Source organism: Lates calcarifer, linkage group LG4, assembly GCF_001640805.2.
Source record: "Lates calcarifer isolate ASB-BC8 linkage group LG4, TLL_Latcal_v3, whole genome shotgun sequence".
NCBI lineage: Eukaryota > Metazoa > Chordata > Actinopteri > Centropomidae > Lates > Lates calcarifer.
The window spans coordinates 17094453-17118568 of NC_066836.1; the positions used below are offsets into that span (position 1 = coordinate 17094453).

The 24116-nt window shown below is 40.8% G+C and overlaps 3 protein-coding genes across 4 annotated transcripts; 2 read left to right on the forward strand and 1 right to left on the reverse strand.

Moving 5' to 3' along the window:
• The first annotated feature begins 1160 nt into the window (after positions 1 to 1160).
• Positions 1161 to 10766, forward strand: septin2 (septin 2). Of its 2 annotated transcripts, none has more exons than XM_018677181.2 (13): positions 1161 to 1325; positions 2343 to 2384; positions 3348 to 3462; positions 5310 to 5396; positions 5793 to 5916; positions 6134 to 6268; positions 6364 to 6481; positions 6752 to 6853; positions 7052 to 7197; positions 7410 to 7532; positions 8578 to 8638; positions 9244 to 9340; positions 9517 to 10766. In XM_018677181.2, exons 2-12 carry the CDS (start codon positions 2361 to 2363, stop codon positions 9328 to 9330), a joined length of 1122 nt encoding a protein of 373 aa, XP_018532697.1. In that variant the 5' UTR covers positions 1161 to 1325; positions 2343 to 2360; the 3' UTR covers positions 9331 to 9340; positions 9517 to 10766. The 2 variants fall into 2 exon arrangements, with proteins under 2 accessions (XP_018532697.1, XP_018532698.1); XM_018677182.2 differs by having other exon boundaries at positions 7410 to 7493.
• Positions 10767 to 11353: 587 nt separating this feature from the next.
• On the reverse strand, positions 11354 to 17082 carry stk25b (serine/threonine kinase 25b). The gene is made up of 11 exons (XM_018677185.2): positions 16657 to 17082; positions 15674 to 15904; positions 15443 to 15499; positions 15226 to 15334; positions 14060 to 14217; positions 13630 to 13815; positions 13158 to 13303; positions 12751 to 12856; positions 12602 to 12673; positions 11834 to 11970; positions 11354 to 11727 (listed from the first exon to the last, which is right to left on the reverse strand). The coding sequence occupies exons 1-11, from the start codon at positions 16684 to 16686 to the stop codon at positions 11688 to 11690; spliced, it is 1272 nt and encodes a 423-aa protein (XP_018532701.1). The 5' UTR covers positions 16687 to 17082; the 3' UTR covers positions 11354 to 11687.
• Positions 17083 to 18155: 1073 nt separating this feature from the next.
• Positions 18156 to 24116, forward strand: LOC108883731 (mitochondrial fission factor homolog A). Its single transcript, XM_018677188.2, has 7 exons — positions 18156 to 18307; positions 18968 to 19189; positions 19410 to 19588; positions 21020 to 21111; positions 21273 to 21443; positions 21655 to 21730; positions 22287 to 24116. Exons 2-7 carry the CDS (start codon positions 18973 to 18975, stop codon positions 22416 to 22418), a joined length of 867 nt encoding a protein of 288 aa, XP_018532704.1. The 5' UTR covers positions 18156 to 18307; positions 18968 to 18972; the 3' UTR covers positions 22419 to 24116.

Here is a 24116-nt window from a genome sequence, read left to right on the forward strand (position 1 = left end):
TACAGTCAGAGCTAACCTTTGCTAACTCTGCTAAAAAAAGTATCTGACAGTTTTCAAATTAGTTTAAAATGACAAAGGGCTTTTTGTAAAACACTAGCTGTCACAGCTGTAGTAAACAGAACTACCTTGTTCATTCATTGACAGCAGCTGTCCGATGGATTATTTACTTGCATGTTCAATAAACTGTATATAAATGATAAGCTGACAGCCGACGGTCCAAACACAAAAAACCTTTCTAGGAAATTACTCTCTTTAGACGACTCTTTAATCTCTATTTAGCCCTGTAAGATTAATCAATTAAAAATATTTTAAAGTAAGCAGTGTAAAATATTACGCTTGTCAGTTTCACGAGGAGTCTCAGCCCCCTCTTTCGGCCACTTATCATTAATGCAGGTTAAAATGTCAGCACCTTGCCAAGTCATTATTAACATGTGATTACAATTAACGTAATTGTGCAGCAAAGATGAGATGTTTTTAGTCATTATCATTGCATATTCATGATAAATAGATACTAAGAGAGTCCAGTTCATTATATTATGTTTATTATATTCTGACTGTGCTAGGGCAAAAAGGAGGTGATGGCTCCAGTGGCAACTTCGTGAGAGGCAATAAATGCTCTGAATAGGCTGTATGGCTAATTTAAGATAAGACTTGAGTTATTTTCTTCCTGGGCCCAAGATGTCTAATTGTGATCCTAAATAGTGCGGTTACATCTCTGACTTTGTTATTCAGTGGAGTAGCATTAACACTTGGACCATGTAGTCCCAGTGGTTCACCATCCCCTTTTTTTAATACATCCCTTGTCACACTTGTACAAATATCTGAATCACCATGTAAACACATCTATCTATCTATCTATCTATCTATCTATCTATCTATGTCTAAAGAACATTAAATAATCTGTCAAACTGTTTGTTCAGCCAATACCACTAGTTAACTTATAATACTCATAAAGTCAAATTTAAAAATTGTAAATGAAAACAAACTTTTGCAGACTTTTTGCAGGCTCCCCTCGTGATGGGATTCCCCTCAGTACACCATTGTTGTTAATATGACCCTGATAATAATATTCATCATCTTAAACGAACTTATAGTGAGTTGATATGATAAATCAGTGTGAGGGCAGGCTGACAGTGTGAACAGTGGGACAGGGCTGAGCCCCGCCGCTGCCGCTCCTCTCCCCTCTCGCCCAGTGCATTGTGGTCTGTGTGTGCTAAAGGAAGCTGCTGCAGCGGAATCTGAAGAATTTGAGGTGTCCGCCAAGTCCGCTGTTCATCGTCAGCTTCAGTCTGTCCGGTACCTCTCTGCACTGTAAGGACTGTAAGGTAACACCGCCGATTTCTCTTAATTCATCTCTTATTCATCTCTAAGTTGTCTCGCTGCTGTGTAGGTCGCGGTTTCGCTGTTGAGCCGACGACGCTAACATTAGCTGTTTAAGTGAACATCCTGCAGCAGGAGAAGCTACTCGGCTAGTTAGTGGTTTACGCTACGCTAAGCTTCTCTTCTACCAAGTTTTCTCTACAGCTAGCGAAGGGCTGTTAGCTGGAGGGATAGCTTTGAACTCGTTCTGATAGCTTTTCAAGAACAAAATTTAGTTTTTTAATGGCAGATGTCAGCGCCAGCCCATTATACGCCCACTTGGTTGTTACCGTTACGAAAATAGCCGTTGCTAATTAACCGGCTAATTTCCATTTCAGTACCAGAGTACGTAAGAAAATTAGCAATGTTAGTCTTAGTTAGCGTTTCATATGTCTGTAACTAGTTTGGGTTGGTAAGAGTTTTTAAATTGGCTCAAACTATTTTCTAAAGTAACTTGGATACAGACATTTGTCTAATAAGCCGGTAAAATAAACGGTTTTATGTTGTGTAGTATTGTGAGACACTGAGTCGGTCTCATCCTAACATTGTGTGTTTCTGTCTCAGTTCATCATAGTGTTTGAATAAAAGACACCGAATTATAACACAACAACCAGCAACAAAGCAGTAAACATCAGTTGTAGAGACGTTGGGATTACTAGCATAAGCATAGTTTAATGTCTTATCCTGAGATCATCGTGTTGTAGTAGGACGCAGCTGTAATACTGCAGCTAGCAGGAAAAGAAGATCAGAGTCAGTTTTCTGTGGTAACACCATAGATAGTATGGGTGAGACACAGCAGCACTGTCACAAACCAGACTTCCTGTCTCTGACACAGTCAGGCCTGTAAGTTTGTGACTGCATGAATTACCTCTGTTTCAGAAAAGGTTCACACAAAAGCTAGAATTGTAGCAAAATTAAGTTTTAGTGCCAGTTACTGTTGTGGGTTTCTCAGTATATGTGATATGGTCTGTGTTTTCTTTCAGGTTCAACAAGGAAAAAAAATGTCTCAGGCCGATAAAATGAAGGTGAGTCTTAGAAAACAGAAAGCAGGTAGTCAACCTCAACCGATACAGTATGCAGTGACACCAGATTCCTACTTCTGCTTCAGTGACAGTCGTTCTTGTTTAATGACATAGCATTAATAATGATGAGAACACAAGGTTTCATGTTAGTGATATGTCCTTTTTCCCCAGAGTCAGACGTCATCGTAGGTGGTGTGCTTTTGTTAGTAATGTAAACAGTAAGTTTGCTGTCCTCTTCAGATTCAGTCCAGGATTTCATTTCTTAAACTCAACATTCCTGCTCATGTCAGTGGGACATTTTGTACCCTCCTGCTTTTCTCCCACTATTTTCTGCAGTGTGATGTTATTCTAAACACATTAGTTACTTGTTGAATGCTTGGTCACTTGGTCACAGTGTGCTGCTCTCCATCCGCATGACTCACTGATGTGGCTCTATGGGCGTTGAAAAGCCCTTAGGCAGCACAGGAACACACTGCTTATCAGTCTCTCATCAGTCATGACCTTTGCTAAAAGCACAGGGAATGGAGGGGTTTATAAATAATACAAGACTGTTTGGCCAAAAAAGAGCAAACTAAATAAGGAACAGGTACCTCTGTGTTTGCTGCTGTCTAGCAGTGTAACAGAGGCCGTTGAGTTGCTCTGTGTAGGAAAGAGCCATAAAAACTGGAATGATGGGTGGAAGGTCTTTTGCAAATAGGCCGCAGAGAAGTCACTGGTGCCCTCCCTAAATACCCCAGCTGTTCATTAACAGTCTCCCCTGTGATTTCTGCTCTAGCACCTATAATTGTTATGTTACTGCTAGAGTAAACTACAAACTAATTTAGATTCATCTTGACACAAAAATTAGCTTAAACTAAAACAATAGTTCTGTGCAAAACTGCTGTCTTTCATCTTAGATTTTAATGTCCCCAAACATTATGACTATGATAATGACTCCTCTGTCTTTGTACTCCTTTTTTCCTACAGCAGGGCCAGTTCACCAACCCTGAGACCCCAGGGTACGTTGGATTTGCCAACCTGCCTAATCAGGTTCATCGCAAGTCAGTAAAAAAAGGATTTGAGTTTACACTGATGGTAGTAGGTGAGTGTGTCAGGACTGTTTTTAAGACCTTTTCACATTTTGTCCTTTTCCTCTTGGTGTTATGTGATTCTAGTTTTATGTAGTTTGGAAAATGATAGTGTATCTCAGTGATAACAAATTTCAAGTGAGACAGCTTAAGTAAACATGGACATTTGAGGAATGCACTTTGGTTTTTTGGCTCATGGAAATATGCTTTTGGGATGAATTTATGGCGGAATTTTGGCCATCAGCCTGCACGATAAAAAAACAGCCGTTTGTGTCATGTTTTCTTTTCACAATGGCCTTTTTACACAGCAGTCTTACAACTCTTTCACGTCTGTAGCTGCTTTTGTTTGTGTGTTGAGAGTAAGTTGGTTGTTTTGTAGGTTTGTATTTTTAAAAGCATTTTGGTCTGTAGAAAATGGCAGATGTCACATCAGCATAGTTGCACAGCTGGTGTCAACAGCAGTGTAAACTGCTGGATGGGAGTGCTGTGACTGTGTGAACCTCTGTGCTTGTTGATGAGCGGGGGGAGGGTAGGAGCTCCCCTGAACACTGCTCATCCTTTTGCTTTAAAATAAACCAGAGAGGAATGTAGCCTGTTGGCCTCGAGGGACTGATTCATACAGTGGACGAGGCCTGTTGGTCCAGCAACCTCGAGAATACTCATTGAGTGCTTATTTAACCGTCTGTGTGACCCTTGTTCTTGATAAATCAGTGTTTCCTGTGCATTTACATAGCTGCAGCTCTCCCCCACAGATACAATTAACATACGTAATGAAAACCTCTCCTCATTTTTCATCTATTTTTATAAACACCAAAAAACTTACTCTGCTTTTCCCCCTAAAGCTCTATCCCAGCTGTCTGTAGTGTGCATAATATATACATCAACTTTGATTTTCCATGCACTCTGGCAAACTGCCAGTTTAGGATGTGGTAAAAACCTCTGTAAATCTATTGCCACAACTCTAGTGGGAAACGCAGAGTAGCATTCCCGCATCAAGTCCACAAGCTTTAGGCTGATAGCGCTTCACCACCTGTATAGTTTCCTAAATGTTGTTCACTGCTGTTGCTCAAACTGAGTTGTTGCTGTAGTTGTAAGGCTTTCCCAGGGAGAAATTAGTCACACTGCAAGACTAAAACAATGTTCAATGGACCTGCAGCGTCATGAGTTGAAAGACGCTCTTGACTCTGGAACAAGTCTGGGAATCAGGCCATCAGCATTTATTTCTAACTTGATCACTCACTTAAACTGTGGATGTTTTCTTGTGTTTGTTTCTGTTGTTATATTGAAAACTGTGTATGTGGAAGTTTTTAAGGTTCTTACTTTTTTTGCATTCAGCTGGTTGTGATTTTGTTTGCTCATTCATAACCAGGCAAAGTCAGCAGAGAAATTCAAATTAAATCAGTCTCAAAGTTTCCAGTGCACAGTTTCTTCAGTTCGTTGCAGATTTTCATGTCAAGATGGAGTCAGACTAGAAGAGGATATCCATATTCTCAGTTCTTGTTGCTAACTTAACGAGAGTGAAACCACCAAGCGGTCTTCCTCTAGTCTCTGCTGCACTGCTGACTGATTATAACTCTGCTTCCTCAGGTGCTAGGGTTGTTTAATCAGCCACCTGACATAGTTCTGGAAAAGATTAATGATGAAGTCAGATTTAGTATCAGTGCTGATGTATGTGGTGCGAGGCCTAGAGTGTGTCACAGGCAGATGTCTTGTTTCCTGCGGCGTGCAGAGAGTGTCTTTGTTTTTTGTTTAAACAAGAACCTGACTGTGCTTTTATAATCCTTTCTTATCTTGATCTTGATTTTGCATCAATGATGTTTCTTGCTTGATGATTGTTTTAACTTCCTTTTTTTGTCAATAGGTGAATCTGGACTTGGGAAATCCACCCTGATCAACAGCCTTTTTCTCACTGACCTTTACCCTGAGAGAGTAATCCCTGGAGCAGCAGGTAAAACACACACACACACACAAACACACACACACACACACACCAGGGTTTTCAGTACTATGTAAAGCTTAGGTGCAGTTTTTTTTAATTATCTGTTCTTGCTTTTCCAAATTTTTGTACACATGTAAGGTATTTGTAATGGTCCAAAATGATGTGAAATTTAATATTTTTTAATTGAAAGTATAATTTTCCTCCATAAACTTTTGTCTTGTACACGCACAAACCCAGGGTGTGTTCGTTGGAGTGTGTGATATTATAGCTCTTCTTTTTGACCAGTTGATCATTATTTGTAGCCATTTTTGCACTTGATGTTTTAAAAACACAAAATGACCAAATTCTGGCCATTTAGTACAAATCATGCACTTACATTTTGATATCTATTTGTCCTTCCCGTAGAAAAGATAGAGAGGACGGTTCAGATCGAGGCGTCGACAGTAGAAATTGAAGAGCGAGGAGTGAAGCTCCGCCTCACTGTGGTAGACACACCAGGATATGGAGACGCCATCAACAGCCAGGACTGGTAATGAAATCTTTGTAGGGTGTACACTGATGAGGAGATGAAGTATTTTTAGACTTTAATTACCCACTGTCAGTCCTGTGATCATGAGCAGCAATGAGCCACTGATCTTTGACAGTGAAAAAGAAGTTGAAATGTTTTGAATTAGGATATCTGGCTTTTGATTTCATACTGTGATATAAACTGGCTGTTTAATGTCATCTATATTTTTTTCATCCAGTTTCAGCACGATCATCGCCTACATTGATGACCAGTTTGAACGCTACCTCCACGACGAGAGTGGTCTAAATCGTAGACACATTGTTGACAATAGAGTTCACTGCTGCTTCTATTTCATCTCCCCGCTTGGCCACGGGTGAGTTTCTTGTGTTTCTACCAGCATTTATTCTCTCTCTGCCTTTCATAAATCCTTCCTTGAATCCTTTGTCTGTGTGTTTCCTGTCTGAGCAGCCTGAAACCCCTGGATGTCCAGTTCATGAAGGCCATTCACAATAAGGTTAACGTGGTTCCTGTCATCGCCAAGGCGGACACTCTCACCCTCAGAGAGAGGGAGAGGCTCAAGCGCAGGGTGAGAACAACAGAGCTGTCCATTGTTGAGGGGGGTTTCCAGTCCCTGAGTTAAACAGTAGCTATCATGTGCTCACAGCTTTAGCAGTACTCTAGGTACAACTCCAGTGATACATCAACTGTCAAAGAGGTTATGTCAGAGATTATTTTGATCAGCAGAATGTTGTCTTTAGTAATATTTCTTGTGCCCTAACTAAACAGAAAACAATAGGTTGTTATTTGTCCATGCACCCGATAATAACCTGTGTTTTGTCACTGTTTTCTTTGTAAGATCCTGGATGAGATTGATGAGCATGGTATTAAGATTTACCACCTTCCCGATGCTGAGTCAGATGAGGATGAGGACTTCAAAGAGCAAACTAGGATCCTCAAGGTAAACTCTCCGTTCCTCGAGAAGCTGAATGAATATAAACTTTCTTCCTTCCAAAGACATGTCGACAGAGCTCTGTATCCTCCAGTAGAGCTTCATTAAGTTAGTGCCATTACTCTAGTGATTTATCCAAGTGTCATAATTGTTTATGTGGGAGGTTGAACCATGAGAACAGACACATGAAATGCTCCTTTTCTCCAGGCCAGCATCCCGTTTGCAGTCGTAGGATCCAACCAGCAGATTGAGGCCAAAGGGAAGAAGGTGAGGGGCCGCCTGTACCCCTGGGGAGTGGTGGAGGTGGAAAACCCAGAGCACAACGACTTCCTCAAGCTGCGGACCATGCTGATGTGAGTGGTAGAGGGGGCTATAACCCACTTTCCTCACTCTTTAAAATTTGAAGTGTATTTTTTTTAAAGTCATTCATAGGAGTAGAAGTAAAGTAACCGTTCAGAAGAATTTGTCTAAAATAAATACTGTCTTCTCTGTGCCCAACATCAGTAGTTTTCAAAATGTCTGTGCAGAAACATTTAGTAGTTGCACTTTTCCACACACCCCACAGAACCCACATGCAGGATCTACAGGAAGTGACCCAGGACCTGCACTACGAGAACTTCCGCTCGGACCGCCTCAAACGGGGTGGCAGGTTGTCCTCCCATGGTTATGTTCTGCCTCTGTCTCCTGCGTACGTACTTGTCTGTCAGCTTGCTTTTTTCTGCACCTCCCCCCACCTCAAACAGCAGACCCTCTGATTAGAGATCATAAATATCAAATACAGCAGTGTTAGAGATGCATAGAAGTGACATTGTCAGACACATGCGCACATCACGGACACTTTTACTGAGGAGGATCATTAATGAGAGTTACCCCTGTATGATGGGATCTCCAGTCATTCATTTCCTTTTTTGTTTATTCATATATAGCATCAGTTCTGTAGTACAGTAGCTCTAACTCATCATTTTGCATGTGAACTACGTCAGGTAGGTTGTGGTTTTGAGGTAGAAGTGAATTTAATGCTGTGGGCCTTAGTGGGCTGTGGTGAATTACATGGTTAGCTGGTAGCTAAGTGGCATGTGTAGTTTGAGACCAATGTAGACATTGTAAACAGTTTTACTGTGTGTGTCATTTAACATAGTGTGGATACATCATCATTTAACCCTCATTGTAGACCAAAAAGATTCTTATAGACCTCCCTCTAAAGCCAACCCAGGATAAGGGCGTGGTTTTACTGTCTTCACATTGCCTCGCCATCTGTCCAAAGATGGCTGTCTGGTCTTGATTTGTCCAATCCCATGAGTGGACTGTTGGAGGTACTGTTTTTTTTCCCATTTGGGGGAGGTAACGCTGTTCCCCAGACTCTCGCACTTGCTGCTTCTCTCCTGAATCTTCCTGCTTTCATCTCTTCGTAGTTACTTGTTGTAGACGCCCACTTTTCTCTCGTGAGCTGTTTCCACCTTCCTGCAAAGAAAAACTACTAACCCACTGACCCTTTTTTCACTTTCTCAGTGTGGCTTTTGTCATGTTTGCCTAATGTTACTTAAAATGGTAGAACAGGCAATCTAAGGCTTGCACGCATACACACAGTGCTCTGCTGACTCATTATAATGTGTGATTGCACATTTATAACAATGATTCAAACAGTGATTCCTTTGTTAATTGACATATGTTCTGCAGAAATATTACAATACATAGAAACACGAAAAGTAACTGTACTTCTACCATTGATACAGAAAAGGACCGGAGCCGGAGGAAATGGACAAGGATATGATCCTGCAGGAGAAGGAGGCTGAGGTGGGATATTTCAAACAATACACTACTATTAGAAATTAATTTTTGTGGATCATCTGTCTTAATAGTCCAGATTTCCTAAAGGAATAGTTTGACTTTTTGGGAAATACACATCAAGAGTTAGATGGGGAGATCAGTACCCCTCATACTGTAAACTAAATTTGAAGCCAGAGCAGACAGACAGTCTATCTTAGCATAAAGACTTAAGGTGTGTGTGGAGGGCAATTTCAGTGAGGTGCTGGTAGAAGTCCAACTGTTTCCTCCTGTTTTCAGTCTTTATGCTAGGCTAAGCTAAGTGGCTGCTGGCTGTAGTCAAACATTTCCAAGAATTGTTTCTGTTTTGTTTCTATAATTCACTATTCATGTGTTAAACTGGTAAATAATTTAGACACACAGTTGGTTTCTGTCCAAGTGGTCGATGCAGGAGCAGTTGTTTCTAATCAATGATTTATAACTGTTAGACATAATGATATTACATTTAGTTAGACTGACATATAAGGAAGATAATCTATACATAAACAAAGCTGTCTAAATGAACATGCTTTCTTCTTGTTATAAGTGCAGTTGTTGTTTCCCTGTCATACATGTTGATGTCCTGTGTCGTACAGTTGAGACGAATGCAGGAGATGATTGCCAAGATGCAGGCCCAGATGCAGAAGCAGGGCGACGGAGAGGGAGACGGCCCCCATGTGTGAGAGGCCTACGGTAGGAACACGACTCGACAACACACTCCACACTCTATATCATTCTGGATTTTCTGGACAATGGGACACCTAATTTCCTGTGGTTGTAACGTAAACATACAAATGAGACCTGTACAGTTCAAAAATTGTCATATTTGAATGATGATGTGTAATTTTTCCTTTTCTTTTCCATTGCAGGTATTTGAGCCACTGCTCAACTATGACCAGAGAGAATTGGACGAGAGCATAAAAGGTGTAAAAGCTGTCTGGTTATTGACTCATACTGCTTGCCACTATCTTCATTCAGTCCCACATGTGGGATCTGGAGTCTTTTTTTGTTTTATACATACAGTAAAGTATATTCAAACAGTGTTATGTTTATATATTTACACACGGTTCCATTTCTTTTTTTTTTAAAGTTGTTTTTTCATTTTGTTAAACTTTTGCTAGTCACTCAAATTAAGTCATGTGACCCATCTTTACAAATGGTGGTATATATTTTTAATACAAACACATTGGGGTATTCTGTTACTTCTCCAATTTATTTGCTTCCTTACTTTTGTGCTATAGAGAAAACCAAAGTACTGGTGCTTCTGTTCAGTGCTTTTAGTCCTAGAACATCTCTTAAAGCACATGCTAACATTAGCTCTGTGAGAGAGCTTCATTGGGAGAGTGCGCTATAGTGAAAACTAGTAGCAGAAATAGCTTTTTATGCCATTATGTCAGTATTCTTTTTGTCAGGCAAACACATGATTTAAGATTACCACACAAGCTTCCCATCATATAGGGTTCACCCTGCTCAATGTTACTCATGTTATGCCACTCATATGCATGCAGCTCTCGACTTCCCACCCCTCCCGTTTGGTAAAATTTCAGGTGAATTTTTCTGTGCTGTGTTGGGATCAGCTCTTCCCTTTCCTGTTCAAATTTCACCCATTAGCGCAGTTCTCAGATCAGTGTCACTGTACAACCGCATTCAAGTGTTGTTAAGCTCCTTTTGAGTTTGATACGAATTAACTAAACTGTGACCCTTGACCTCTTACAGTCTTCCTGTAGACGTGACAAATGAAGGACGGACAAATGAGGTGTCTTTAGCTGTGACACGCCTCTGTTTGGTGCTTTGCTGCATCTCTCAATTAGATGTATTTACTTCATGTCTCCTCTGTACTGTAAAGTGAAGTCATGTGCCAGGGAGCATTGATATTTTGTGTTCCATTGAGATTTAAGAGGTATACACTTCTATGTGTCCCGACTGCTGAGTACTTTGTGGTTTCCCTGACCGCAGAGGTTAAAGGTGACCCAATGAGGTCAGTGTAGCCAACGTTTCCCTCACCAGCCAAGATGATATGAGTTCTTGACATTCCTCTTTGTGCTGTTTTTACCCAATATTAAAGTACCAAATATTGTTCTTGATACATTTATTGTAATAAAGGTTTTATTAAACTCGATTAATCTCTTCTGTGAAGCCTTTTTTGGTCATTTCTCAATATACAACATCATTGTACCTTTATATGACCAATTATCAGCTGATTGGTGTCTATTAAAGGTTCAGTACCGTCCTATAATACATTTTGCCTCGTTACCCCCTGATGCTTGCTACTCCCTTTCTGGGTGTGTGTGTGTGTGTGTGTGTGTGTTAGATTTCAGTGAGATTAATTGCCCCTGACAGACAAAACCACCATGAACGTGCCCCAACTGTAACAAGGCATCACTAATTACAGCTCAGTGTACGGAGAGGTTAATTAACCAAAACCCACAGCTCACATTCTTTTTTTAGAACTAATAGGAGAAAGTTAAACAGTAATAACATGGTAATTTAACAATCACCAAAGGAAATAAACATAATTAGACATGTTTAATTTACAGAAATATCAACTATATGGATTACATAAATATTAACATGAATTATTTCTATAGGTAGATGGATGATTGCCCCACTACTGATCAATGTACAACCTCTCGTGTTGTGATTCCAGTTAATCTCAGTTTTTTTTTTTTTTTAATCTTTTTCAAACAAGACACTGAAGACAATGGGGCATTTTCCATAGACTTTATTATAGTTTTTTCTTCTCAGTCTAACAGGTATACACAACGCTCTAAATGTCATGGCTTTTTTTGTCTTAAATACTCTCCGCTCTTAAAGAAAAACTGTAAAAATATTTAATTATAACTAATTAAAAGATCTCTTCTGGGATAGGATGGGGAAGGGTGCAAAGGTAGGGAGGAGGGAATGGTGTGTGTGTGTGTGTGTGTGGGGGGGGGTGTTCTTCTGTGGTCCTTATCTGAGAAGTTGGGTGGGTCTGGGAGACTGAAAACAAGGGGGTGGGGGTGTGGTGTGGTCAGGGGTTAAGTTACATCCAGCTGGGGTTTCACCGTGAAGACGGGGTGGTGTTACCATTTAAAGAAAACCTGAAAGAACGACATGAAGCAGCAGGTTAGAATAAAATGAACTCATTTTTACTGTTGCTTAGTGGATGTAAAAAGCTGACAGCTGTAAGACTGGCTGGTAAATCACCTGCACACTCTCTCCATCATGTGTGTGACGAGGCGGTCAGAGATGCCCGGACAGGACTCCTCGGCGAGGTTGAAGGCGTTCTCCAGCTCTTCAATGGCTCCTACGCCTCCGCCACTTGCCCGCCGCTTCTCCTTCAACTGGTGGTAAAGAAAAGTGAATTTTATGACATGAATGAAGAAGTTTATTACAATAAGCAGAAATTAGTCAGGCTCTGTTGCTTCTTGTATTTACTGACAAGGCTACACCTGCTAGCCTTCCTGTTATTCTCCTGATATATAAATGTACAAATTTAAAACAACTCCAAAGTTTGTAATCCTGTATAGAAATCATGATCCATTTAGTAGGTACAACAATGAAGCAAGAGGTGAGGCAGAGTCAACTGAATTTGTACTATTAATGCATGGTTTTCACTACAAACTGCACAAATTTCCTGAGCGAGGATTAGAGTCACTCTGGGACCAAATAAAACCTAAATTAGAAACAAGCCCCACCAGTTAGACACGTACTGACATGAGTAACCCTCTCAATAAATTAGATAAAATCAGCTTCCAAGACTGCTCTCACATTTACAAAACAATGCAGTGCAGATCATATCACTCCTGCAGCCCAGACCTTCATTGTTATCGGTGCAATTACTGTACCAGGAGGAAATCTGAAGTGCTGATAGCTTTAAGGTTTAAGGGTGTTTGCCCTTTATCTAAAATCACCAGAGGTACAGTGACAAGCATCGAAGTTCTGTTATCCTCACTCCCAACACTGAACACCTACCTCTCTGAAGATGGGTGTTACCAAAGCAGACAAGCATTGTGACTTGGGTTGCCTTTTCACCGAATCTCCAGACTGAAAAGAGGGGAAAAGGGTGTTAAGAATAAAAACAAAGATTTGACTCTGTGTGCGCATCTGTGTGTGTGTGTTACCTCTGAATCTGTGTGTGTGTAGCCCTTCTGTAACTTGTTCATAGAGTTGGGTCTGACTGTGGGGAAGGTCCACATGGGACATGTATCCACGTCACCATCAGCATCCCTGAAGGAGAGAGAGAGAAATATTTACAAATATGAGGGGCACAGACATTATCGAACCTAAATATAATGAATCAATGAGCTTGTTTTTGTAAGTACAAAGCATGTCTCCATGCAGGACAATTTAGTATCCAAGCACTGCTTTTATATGTATATTTTAAATGTCCATCAACTAATCCTGTTATTCTCTGGTAGGTTGGGTTAGTGTCACTAATTCCATCAAATGACTGTGAATAGATACTTGGAAAAGTGTGGATGTGTGTGTAACTGGAATAGTTCAATCAATGTGTGTTCTTGAGACTCACATGTCTGAGTCATCAGAGCTGGACTCCTCCCCGTGTCCCTCTGACTTCCAGCGTCGGTAGCGGTCAATCAGCTCTGTCAGATAGGCCGTCTTCTTGGTGTAACGTGTGATGAACTTGTGCTTCAGAAGCTCTTTGGCAGTTGGCCTCTGTGCAGAGGAGGAATAAAGACAGGAGGAGGATAAAAGTTAATGTTCAGTGACAGTATCATCAGGAGGCTCTGAAGCTGGGAGAAGAATCAGATGGGATCAGTTGTCTAGTTACAACATCCTGAAAGAAACTTTGGGAACGAGTCTACCATCACATAACTCAGATTTAACATATGTTTGGCTCTTTATAAGAATGTGATTTGAAAAATTTCAAAACAAATTACTTTTAAGGACTGGGCATGTTAATCCAATCATAAAAAACATGGTAGGATAAATGACCAGTATTAAATCAGTGGCAATCTTATTCGCCCCGAATTTTTACTTACAAAACGAGGGTCTTTATTTAGACAAGCCTCCACAAACTCTTTGAAGGGTTTGCTGTAAGGCCCTTCCAGGGTGGGAGGAGTGTTTTTGGGGATGAGGAACAGGACCCTCATGGGATGTAGGTCAGAGTTGGGAGGTTCCCCTTTAGCCAACTCAATAGCAGTGATGCCCAAGGACCAGATATCAGCCTAAGAAGGAGAGAGAAAGGTGTAAGTAACTGAAACTGTGTGAGGAATTAAAATATGCAGTAGTTTCCTACCTAAAATGGTGTGAATCAGATCATTTCCCCCATGCTTTCATGTACTTATCAGCCACCACCAATAAAAACAGCTTATCACTTCATGAACAGGCAAACAAAACTACACACAGCATTCACTCAAAGCAGTCACACAGGTCGTCTCTCGTCCACTCCGCACTGACTCGAGCCCTCACCTTGAAGTCGTACGCTGACTGTTTGATAACCTCTGGAGCCATCCAGAAAGGCGTGCCGACAAATGTGTTCCTCTTAATCTGGGTGTCTGTCAGCTGTCCCGCCACCCCGAAATCTGCCAGCTTCACGTCGCCCTGCTCCGACAAGAGCACATTGGCAGCTGGGAAACGAGAAGAAAAGGAAAAGATGGGTTAGTTCTGTTTTCTGTTTGACGGGACATGTTTAACAGCATCAGTAAACATGCCGCCCCTCATAAATGATACAGTCTCGGTTTGGGATGATAAATAGTAATGTGTTATTGCACCTTATTACAGCCAATCGAGTGTAACTTCGAAAAGCCGTCAGTTTTGTTACAATGTAATCAGCAGCTTTCAGCATATTATATTATATGTGCCAGATGGACGGACAGATGGACAAATACTACTTCAGAGTCCCCCTCTCCAGTTTCATTGTGGCAAACACAATCAGCTTTAGACATCAGGAGATGTTCAGTGCTTTTGGCAGGAATAGAGTTTAAACACAGTCTCTATGGATAATAAATCCACAAGAAATTAATCCAATTTTAATATTTATCTTCTGTCTTTGTTGAGCTGCCATCTTAGCATCATTATTTTTGTGAGTCTTTAATGATTACCCAAGAGCTAATTCTCTTTTCTGAGGAATGTAAGAGCACAACATCAGCTACAGAACAGAACAGACATAAATCTAACACTTTCAGTTATGTTGTGAGATTTCAAGCTCACAGATGGTGCTGGTAATTTTTTACAGCTTGTTAGCATATTTCATTGTGTGGACTTATTCTGTCTAGCATCTGGTGAAGATTGGATGTACACGTTGTTACTCAGCAGCTCTGTCGTCATTGCTCAGTGTTCAGCATCTCGCTCAGCTGCACTCCAGTGCTGATAATGGGATGCTGAATCACAGCATTTAAAAGTTAATGCATAGCCTCTCTACTCAATACAGCATACTGCTGCGAATTATCTCTGAGTTAAGAACTATTACACCTGGCTCTGTACCAGGACTATACTGTAAAATTATGTAAAGTGATACTAATAAGATGCTTAATGAAAAAGAGGAACAGCCAGTGAGTGTGTTTCCTCCTCAAGGTGTGCTCCGTGTGTCTGCTGTGATTTCTGTGCAGTCAAAGTATGAAGAGAGGGCTTATTACCTTTGATATCTCTGTGAATCTTCCTTTCAGAGTGCAGATACTCCAGCCCCTTAAGTATTTCCCTCAGTATAGTGGCAATATAGGTCTCTTCAAGAGGCCCTGGACGGAGCTGGGGTGATTAGGGTACAAAACAATAAATCAGAGAAGGGTGGACATTGGGGGACTGCTACTTTGTAGGATTTGTGTAAAAGGGGCATAAAAATAGAAACCTTCTTACCAGATCCAAAGCAGATCCTCCACCTAAATACTCCATGATAATCCACAGCTTGGTCCCCTGAGACGGAAAACATACTTGATGAAAGACGTTTAAGTTTGAGATTTAAAACCACAGCTTTGCCTTTGGTTGAGTGGCACGCTTTGTGTGTGTGTGTGTGTGTGTGTGTTGCTAAACATCTTCATGTCCTAACTGTGATAATCTGCCTGTGAGTCGCTCCAGCTTTCATCTCACCTTCAGGTATGATCCATAATACTTGGTAACAAAAGGACTGTCACACTGGCTCAGCACTGTGATCTCCTGCTGAATGTCTTCAATGTCATCCTCCGCCTCCTCCAGGTCTATAATTTTAATCGCCACCACCTCTTTCGTACGGTTGTTGATGCCTTTGTAGACCTCACCGAAGGAACCCTTCCCAATCCGCTCCTGCTTGGTGAAGTACTCCTCAGGGTCCAACCGGGTATTCTGGTCCAGTGACAGCAAAAAATGCACTGAATTATTAAGCGAATGTCGTGATGATAGCTCCTATGATACGATTTGTGTGTGTGTGTGTGTGTCTCTCGCCAAGTGCTTAAACTGCACAGAAACTTAACAACTTGTTTCACATATGAATGCTGTTTTATAAAGAGGTTAATTAGATCTGACAGTAGGAGTTACACCTGTCTGTTGGCCTAGATTACAATGTGTCATGCATTGCTCAAATATAAAAAGATGATGATTTACCTTTCTTATCTGTGTAAATAGCCATTTATTCAGTCACAGCCCATATAATTACACAGACTCTAGGTTGAACTTTGTGCCAGGATGTAATTCAAGATGCATGAAAGTTCAGTGGTTTTCTGTCTCTACGTCAGCAGGAAATGAGTGATTTGACTAAGGAGGCTCAGTCAAGTGATTCAATGTAAAATATTTTAATATCTACAGCATGTGACAACTACAGCTCTATAACATTAGAGGCTTGTAAAATATTGCTGTACATTTTACTGAAATGTACAGTTTCTAATGATGGCTTGTTGATTGCTTTCCTGAATGTTGATGCTGACAATGGCCATCAGATGAAAAATTCATCATGAATTGTGTAGAGTTCGTTTTTCACTTGCATTGATGACTTAGACCCCCACCCACCCATTCATGGAAAACCTGACGGCCATGGGGGTTCGCCTTGTCTTGAACAAGATGAAGGGAGGTGACAGTTGGAGAAAAGAGGATTTCTGTACCTGGTTTTGCATGTCTCGAAGGTGTGCCATCCCCTCAGCAGGTTGGACGGGACAGGGACGGCCACGGCTCTCCCTTTCCTGAAGTTATCAGATGGTCCTTTTGGGTTTTTTTCCTCCCCTCTTAGCTGTCTAGGAAGCTAGCTAGGTGGCTAGCCAACTAGATAAACACCCAATCTGCTGGCTTTAACGGGGCTGTCACTTCGCGCACTGTTTTCGGCCTCCAAGTCCAACGGAGGACCGAACAGCCCGGCGACACAACGAGCTATTGACCGAGAGACTCCATGTATGCCGGCGGTGATGAACAAGAAGAAAAAAAATGCTCCTTCCGTGTATTAATATTTAATTCATTTCAAGGAACGCTTAGCCTGTTGTTCATTTGAAGCTTGAGGAGGACAAAATAATGGCCCAGACAGACGGCGCATGCGCATTGTTTCCGCAGACGTTGGAATTGTGGGAGTTGTATTGCGAAGCTGACATCTTTGTTTGAGGCAACTGAAGGAGCTGATGACTTCTTTCCACTGAAGTGTCCCACATGGAGGACCACACATGTCATGGAAATAACAATAAAGTATTGCATTAGTCATTAACTAACTGCACAATAAAAATACGTTTTGATATATATATTTTTACAAATTAATTTATTCTTATTTTAAAATAAATAGATCAAATTATTTATCAATTAACTATTTGATATTTTAATGGGCAATAAAAAGAGGAATTATAAAAAATATTCACAAGTCAAATATTAATCTACCACTACATCATTATTAGTTATTATTCTAAGCATTTTGTTATCAGTTATTCATTCATGTAACGCTTCATTAACATCTCCATGACAGTTGTTGTTCTCCATCCAGTCCTGCATACCTCTGGCACTTTTTCCAGTTGTAGTAAAACCACCCATGACCTGCTCCTGCAAATTTGTTTAGGTGAAGAAATATTTCTACACAGATCCTCAGAGGTTGCAGGAAATGTGTTTGCTTCTCAGAGGAAATCCAATGGATACTTGTCATCCTTTACATTTGGTTTGTCTTGTGAATATCAGAATTTTATGAAATTAAAATTGACAATTTCCAATTCGAGAATTAATAATTTATCATGATGGAATATATCATCTTTTGACAGTAAATAAATGAGGAAAAAAAACGTACTCTGTTTTGATATACTGAGTGTTTTGCTAGTGTGGGAGTGTCAGGAAAATAATCATGAAAATTATAATAATCTGTGTTCTCTGCTTGTAGATAAATTTGCCATCAGTCTAACACTGATAAATAAACTGAATTACAGCTGGAACAGACCAATTAACTTCCATATTAATGGAGAAAATCTGAGTCACAGCTTTGTGTCATTTGTATTAATTAGCGCAGTTACATAAACTTTGCATGTGGAGCGGCTAATTTGAGTGTGGCGCATGTGTGCGCTCGTTTTTGAGCCCCGGTGGTCCCTGCTGGTGAGCCTCGCAGGGACTGACGGTGTAATTATTAAGCTCCGCCCCAGCGAACACACGGGGTTTGTTATTGGCAGTTAGACACATACTAGCTGGAAGCGGTGTGTGAGTTTTGGTGTCGCTAGTCGCCTGTTCCGGTCGATGCTGCTAATATTACAAAAGAAACAGCTTAACATTGTAAACCTCCGTGCCAAAACTATAACGGTAAGTAGCCATAGAAGCTAACGCTATAGATAGCTGTGGTTAGCCAGCCTGTTACTGCAGACAGCGAAGCTAACGTATAGTGATAAGGATATCATCAGCTAATGCCTGTCAGACGCTGCATACCAGTGACATTAGCCAGATATTAGCTAACGTACATGCTAGACATGGCGTCTTGTGTGTTTCATTCAGTGTCATTGAAGCCATGAGGCAACAACAGCTACACCCCATGTCAACGTTATGTAATTTCATGCAACACAACGAGAATGTTATTTCTAGTGTATTATTTATTTGTTTTTGCTGCTACACACCCTACACTCTCCACCTTGTCGTCGGGCTTGCTCCTGCATGGGACATACCATGCCATGTTTTGGGTAGTACCACATGGCCACTGAGCCAATTTTGCAAGGGCTAAATCCACCGTAATTGTATTTAATCCAGGCACAACAACACTGCTTTAAAATCACAAAATCAGGATGGCATTGCAGGCAGGTCGCTGCCATTCACATTAGAGAACATCCAGGGCTCACACATATGAGCTGTGATGTGATTATTTAACATCTGACACCCCTGCCACTGTGACACTGTTATCTCTAGTCTTATATTTTAGCAGTTGAATGTTTTAAATCTTGTTCAGTTTCTTTCCAATTGATGTGTCTGCAGGCTTGATGAGTGGTCCAACCTTCACCCCCACCACTGCAGAGGCGGCTGAGATGAACCGCATCCATTATGAGTTGGAGTACACAGAGGGCATCAGCCAGCGCATGCGAATCCCTGAGACGCTCAAGGTGGCCTCCGAGAACCAAACAGGGTTGCTGCCACTTCAGCAGCCTCTGCTCACTCACACGACTTTGATGCAGGTTCCTGAGAGGATTGTTGTTGCAGGTGAGGACAGCAGACAGGACTTCAAAAGCATGGCAGAAAATACAAGCAGTTTATAGTCCTGTCTAAGCCAATGGGCCATGCATGCATCGCCATGTAATGTGCCAGATAAAATACATGGATGTCTCATTCTTAATCTGGTGCTGGACAGAGTACAAAGCCCAAAACGAAAGTATACTATGCAATCTCACAACGGTGCCTCTCCTCCTCGCTTCATCGACAGGTGATGATGAGGACCCTCGATTTGCTCGTCCAAGAGACTTGGACCTGATCCAGTCCGTCCCTCCTGTGGACCTCCTGAACATGAAGGCCCCACCGCAAGTCCTCACCCTCACAGAACAGCCACTGGACTCCCTGGAGACCGACCCAACTGCCTCTTCACAGAACAATCCCAGCCAGGCGGTAAGGGTCCAGTCAAGGTTCCTATTCAGTATTCATTTTAATTGAATCTTTAATTTGACACTGATCCCACTTGTTGTGCACTGTTACATGATTCTGTGTATTTCAAAATGATAGAAAGGAAAGCAGCCTGGGATTAAACATCATGTGACAAAACATGGTGCTTGTGTCCATGATTCTCAGTTATTACTTTTTCTTTAATATAGTATTATTCTTCACCTGTTGCATCTGTAAGTTTGTGGATGAAATTGTAGATGATAACATTTAGGCATCAATCAGATTAGATGGAGACAGATGTAAGGCTGTGATGTTTGAGCAGAAAGCTGATGTTTTGAAGGTGAAAAATAAAGGCCAATATGGAAATCTCAGGCGAAGTGCAGCTACTCTTCAATTTTTAAGTGCAAATACTTGCGGCAAAAAAACCCAGTGGCTGTAGTTACAAGAGGAGATGGAGTTACACACATCCCTCTGTCGGATATTGAAACTGCTCCACTGAGATTTTGGGGATTAATGTGTTTTTCAGTCTTATGTGTGTAAAGTGCCTGTGGTCTTTGGTCTGAAGCTGAATTTTGTTTTGCTCCTAAAAAAAAATCACACACTCAAGCAGATTTTGTCTGCTGCTCACCGAAGGGCGACACGCACCAGTGGCCTACCTCTGTTGTTATCAGAACTTAATGAGCCGTACTGCGCCATTAAACCAAATTTGCAGGTCAAACAAATGAAAGATCACATCTCTAGAGATGGGCTGTTCTTATTAGTGAGCTCCACATTATAACAACTTGAACCACTGTACAAAGAAATGCTGCTTACAAAACTGAATCAGCTGGTCAGAGAAACAAAGAGATACAAGCCTTTGTTGATGTTTGAGGAGAATTTGAAGAGGTTGAATTTGTTGTGATGAATACAAAAGTATACTGAAATATGTGAAACGTTGGGAAGAGTGGGTCACATTGCCAGCTAGTGGTGTGAAGAAAAAAACAAAAACAAGGAAGTTAAGAAAACTTATAGGGAGAGTAAAGGATACATTGTCCACAGTGGTGCCTACAGGAGAAACCAAAACCATTATTTATCTACTAATTGAGGTTGTTACTTCTTGTTGTGGTTTTTAAAGTTCAGTGGAAAAGGAAGTAAGAACAACTTTTAAAGGTTGAGCACCTACAGAAAAACTGTTTAAAAAATGGGAAGTTCCAGGTGAGCTCAACTTTTTTCATTTGAGAACAGTCATCCCTACATCAGTTACAAACAGTTAATATAAAAGTTGACTTGTTATAATCAGCTGTGTTGGAGTAAATGTAGCTGTTATCAATCTGATCATCATGTGCTGTTTGTGTGACCTATCCTTCTATGAAAGGGAGTGAAAATGAACAGATTAGGTTTTAACCTGTAACTGTTTAATGTGAGCCTGACCTTATTTCCAATCTTTATCAATAACAGGCCCACTTTCACGCTCGGTCTCGAAGAGAACGCAGTGCGAGTGAGCACGTATCTGGCCGCCACAGCAGTCAAATCAACAGAGGTGATATAAGGTAAGGACACCCACACAACTGAGATACCTGTGAGGACACTGCTTCACTCCTGTTGCCTTTCCATTCAGAATTTTTCAGTCTCTTCTTCTTTGTTCACTCTCAGTTGGTTTTAAAAATATCTCTTTTCTTTACTGTTTCTCTCCCACTCACCTCTCTGCCAGTGTAACCCCCTCCCCTTCTGCCCCCCCAGTCCGCTTGTGTCCCCCCCTCTGTTCCCCTGAGGATGCGAGCATCAACCTGTACACAGCTGCGGGGTTCCTGTCTTACATCCAGTCAACAACACGCAGAGCTTATCAGCAGGTCCTTGAAGTCCTGGACGACAGCCACCGCAGGTGTTTCTTTTTGTCCCTGAAATTCTCAGAAGTCACTGTATTCACAAAGTTTCTTAGAAAAAACAGCGGGTACTTGTGATGAAGGTTTCTGAAAATTAATGACGTTGAGGTATTTTCTTTAAATGTGTTTTTGTGGCTATCCAGGGAACCCTCACGCAAGACTATGTTTCTGTTACCATCACTCTAAACTGTGATATGTTCATCTCCAAAGGACGCACCTGGACTTGGCCCTGGATATAAACCCTGACGAGTCTGGTTTGGTGGACGCCTCGTCACTACGGCGACAAGTAAGTGTCTCACAGACCTAAATGCCTGCTTTTGTCACTGATGACTGACATATGACAGTGCTCTGCTGTAGGTATTGTGTCTGTTTTGAGTATGTTGTCATGTTGCTTTAATTTCCAACTGTTAGTGCACAGTGAAGGCACACTGACACAGCAAACTGATGAATCTCATATCAGGCTGCTTTCGAAGGATGCTGGCAGGACGCACAGTCAGACAGTTACAGTCGGCTGTAAACAAACAAATATATTACAAGTACAAATACATGGACTAATCACATCACAGGCCAGTAAGAAAGTACACACACTAAACTATTATTATTTTATTATTATATTATTTAACTCCTGGCTCTGTACTTGTCTGGTTTGATATAAAAGGATTTGAGAACAAATGATCTCCAAAAAAATCTGAAAGGAGGAGACCAGGTTTTTCATGTCTTTTAAACTTAAATTGAAAACCAGATACTATACTTCAGCAGATCGCACCTAGCTCCAGCGTGGGCACAGTGCCCTCACTTTTACATTGGAGAAAACATCTTTGTGCGTTGATGTTGTCGTTCAGATTGTGAAGTTGAACCGGCGTCTGCAGCTGCTGGAGGAAGAAAACAAAGAGCGCTCCAAGCGAGAGGTGATCCTGTATTCCGCCACTGTGGCGTTCTGGCTTCTTAACACCTGGATCTGGTTTCGTCGCTGAGGTGTGACAAAACTGAGCTTCCCAAAACACTGGAAACCAAAGCAATTCCTTGTTAAAGGTGCAACCATTAAAATATCTGTCCCTACAAACATCTGATGGGCACTAAAGGAAACGTAAAACTACATTGGCCATGTCTAAAACCATAACCCCGTATGTTTTTATAGCAAGTACTATATTGAGATTTGACTTATAAATTTCAAAGTAAGATCTGAGCCTGTATACATAATAATGTGCAGTATATCTACTCAACGTTACAAAATTTCTTGCTGGCTGACTATGACTTTAAGCCGAGCCACAAAGTGATTTCTGGTGAGATGTTGCCACAGCATTTCAGACCAGGAGTAAAGCTAAAGGTTGCAGACTTCACATTAAAATTTCACCTGTGTATCTCTATTCCTGTATAAACTGGAAAACAACAAGCAGGACAGAGCACAATGACACTACAACTGAAAATGTTAACACCTGCTTTGATGTTGTAAAGAATGGCTTGTTGCTATGTTGCAGCCACAACAAATACTAGATACCTTATCAGACTAAAACTAGCTACAACATATATTGCTGTCCAACAAATATGATATCAGCTTTAAAGCAGGGCTGACATCATTTGAGTCTGAAGCTTTCTGCACCTTTCAGATATACTGCTCTGATGTTTACTTTAGTTTAGGACAAACTAAATGTCATACAGATCACATGGAGATGAGTTTAAAGTGGCAAAGGAGTATGTGGCATGAAAAACTGCAAACCCTCACTGATATATTATGGATATTTTGCACAAAGAGCTCAGAAAATGTTACTGATTGCACCTTTAAGCTTAAATCCTTTGCACAGCAACAACAGATGTTACGGTGATGCTGGCCATCGTTCATCTTCACAAGAATAAACAGGATTTGTAAATGAAACTTTTCAGCCTCAGGAGAAGAATGATTAGATGGGAAACAAGGATTTACTTGAGCGACAAATGTTTTGGGAACCCAGCCCAGAGCTGGAAGTGTAGTTACAGGACCAAACCTCAGACCTGATCTGTCTTCTTTGTTTGAAGTTGGCGTTTATCAAGTTTGGTCAAACATAACCATTCTTAAAGTGTCAAAATAAGATGACTAAATCTAGAGATGCCATAACATTTACCCTGAATGTCCTTTGAGTTCTTCATCACCCAAAACATTTGTGTACAGTACTTGAATAGCCTGTTGTTAAAATGTTGTAGTTCTTTTTATTTTTATTTTTATTTTTTTACCTCTTTGGCAGTCACATGCTCTGTGATTGTGATATGAGCTTGATGAAGTGGCAACATAACTACTAAAGATAGGGTACTGAGGGTGTTACTGTGAATAATAACTTATTTCCATGCTGTTTATACAGTTTGAGCTTCTTTTTCCAGAGAATTTGACCAGACTTTTAAAAAAGCATGGACTGTGTGATATAAAGCTTAGAGCTACTGTGTGTATGATCATGTGTAATAGATGAATATCTATATGAAATACTGATGTCATTATTTTTGAAAAACATAATGTAATTTCCAGGAGGTTTATTTATCACACATTATGCAGAGGCATCATTGCAGTGGTCATTTTTTCCTGTTATACGCTGTACTTATCACTTTAAGCTGGAGTTTTAAGTTATGTATTTTACTTTCATTGTAATATATGAATACATTCATTGTTTGTAAATATTTTTGCTGTAATAAATGATAGATGTGAA

Bases quoted from the DNA above. Each gene is read 5' to 3' on its own strand.
- septin2 (XM_018677181.2), top strand. From the start codon at position 2,361: ATGTCTCAGGCCGATAAAATGAAG. The intron at 3,463-5,309 runs GTGAGTGTGTCA...TTTTGTCAATAG, and splicing joins GTTTACACTGATGGTAGTAG to GTGAATCTGGACTTGGGAAA. The intron at 6,482-6,751 runs GTGAGAACAACA...TTTCTTTGTAAG, and splicing joins GGGAGAGGCTCAAGCGCAGG to ATCCTGGATGAGATTGATGA.
- stk25b (XM_018677185.2), bottom strand. From the start codon at position 16,686: ATGGCACACCTTCGAGACATGCAAAACCAG. The intron at 15,500-15,673 runs GTGAGATGAAAG...TTTCCGTCTCAG, and splicing joins ATTATGGATCATACCTGAAG to GGGACCAAGCTGTGGATTAT. The intron at 12,857-13,157 runs GTGAGTCTCAAG...TCTCTCCTTCAG, and splicing joins AGCTCTGATGACTCAGACAT to GGATGCTGATGGTGACGTGG.
- LOC108883731 (XM_018677188.2), top strand. From the start codon at position 18,973: ATGAGTGGTCCAACCTTCACCCCCACCACTGCAGAGGCGGCTGAGATG. The intron at 19,190-19,409 runs GTGAGGACAGCA...CTTCATCGACAG, and splicing joins TGAGAGGATTGTTGTTGCAG to GTGATGATGAGGACCCTCGA. The intron at 21,112-21,272 runs GTAAGGACACCC...CCTCTCTGCCAG, and splicing joins ATCAACAGAGGTGATATAAG to TGTAACCCCCTCCCCTTCTG.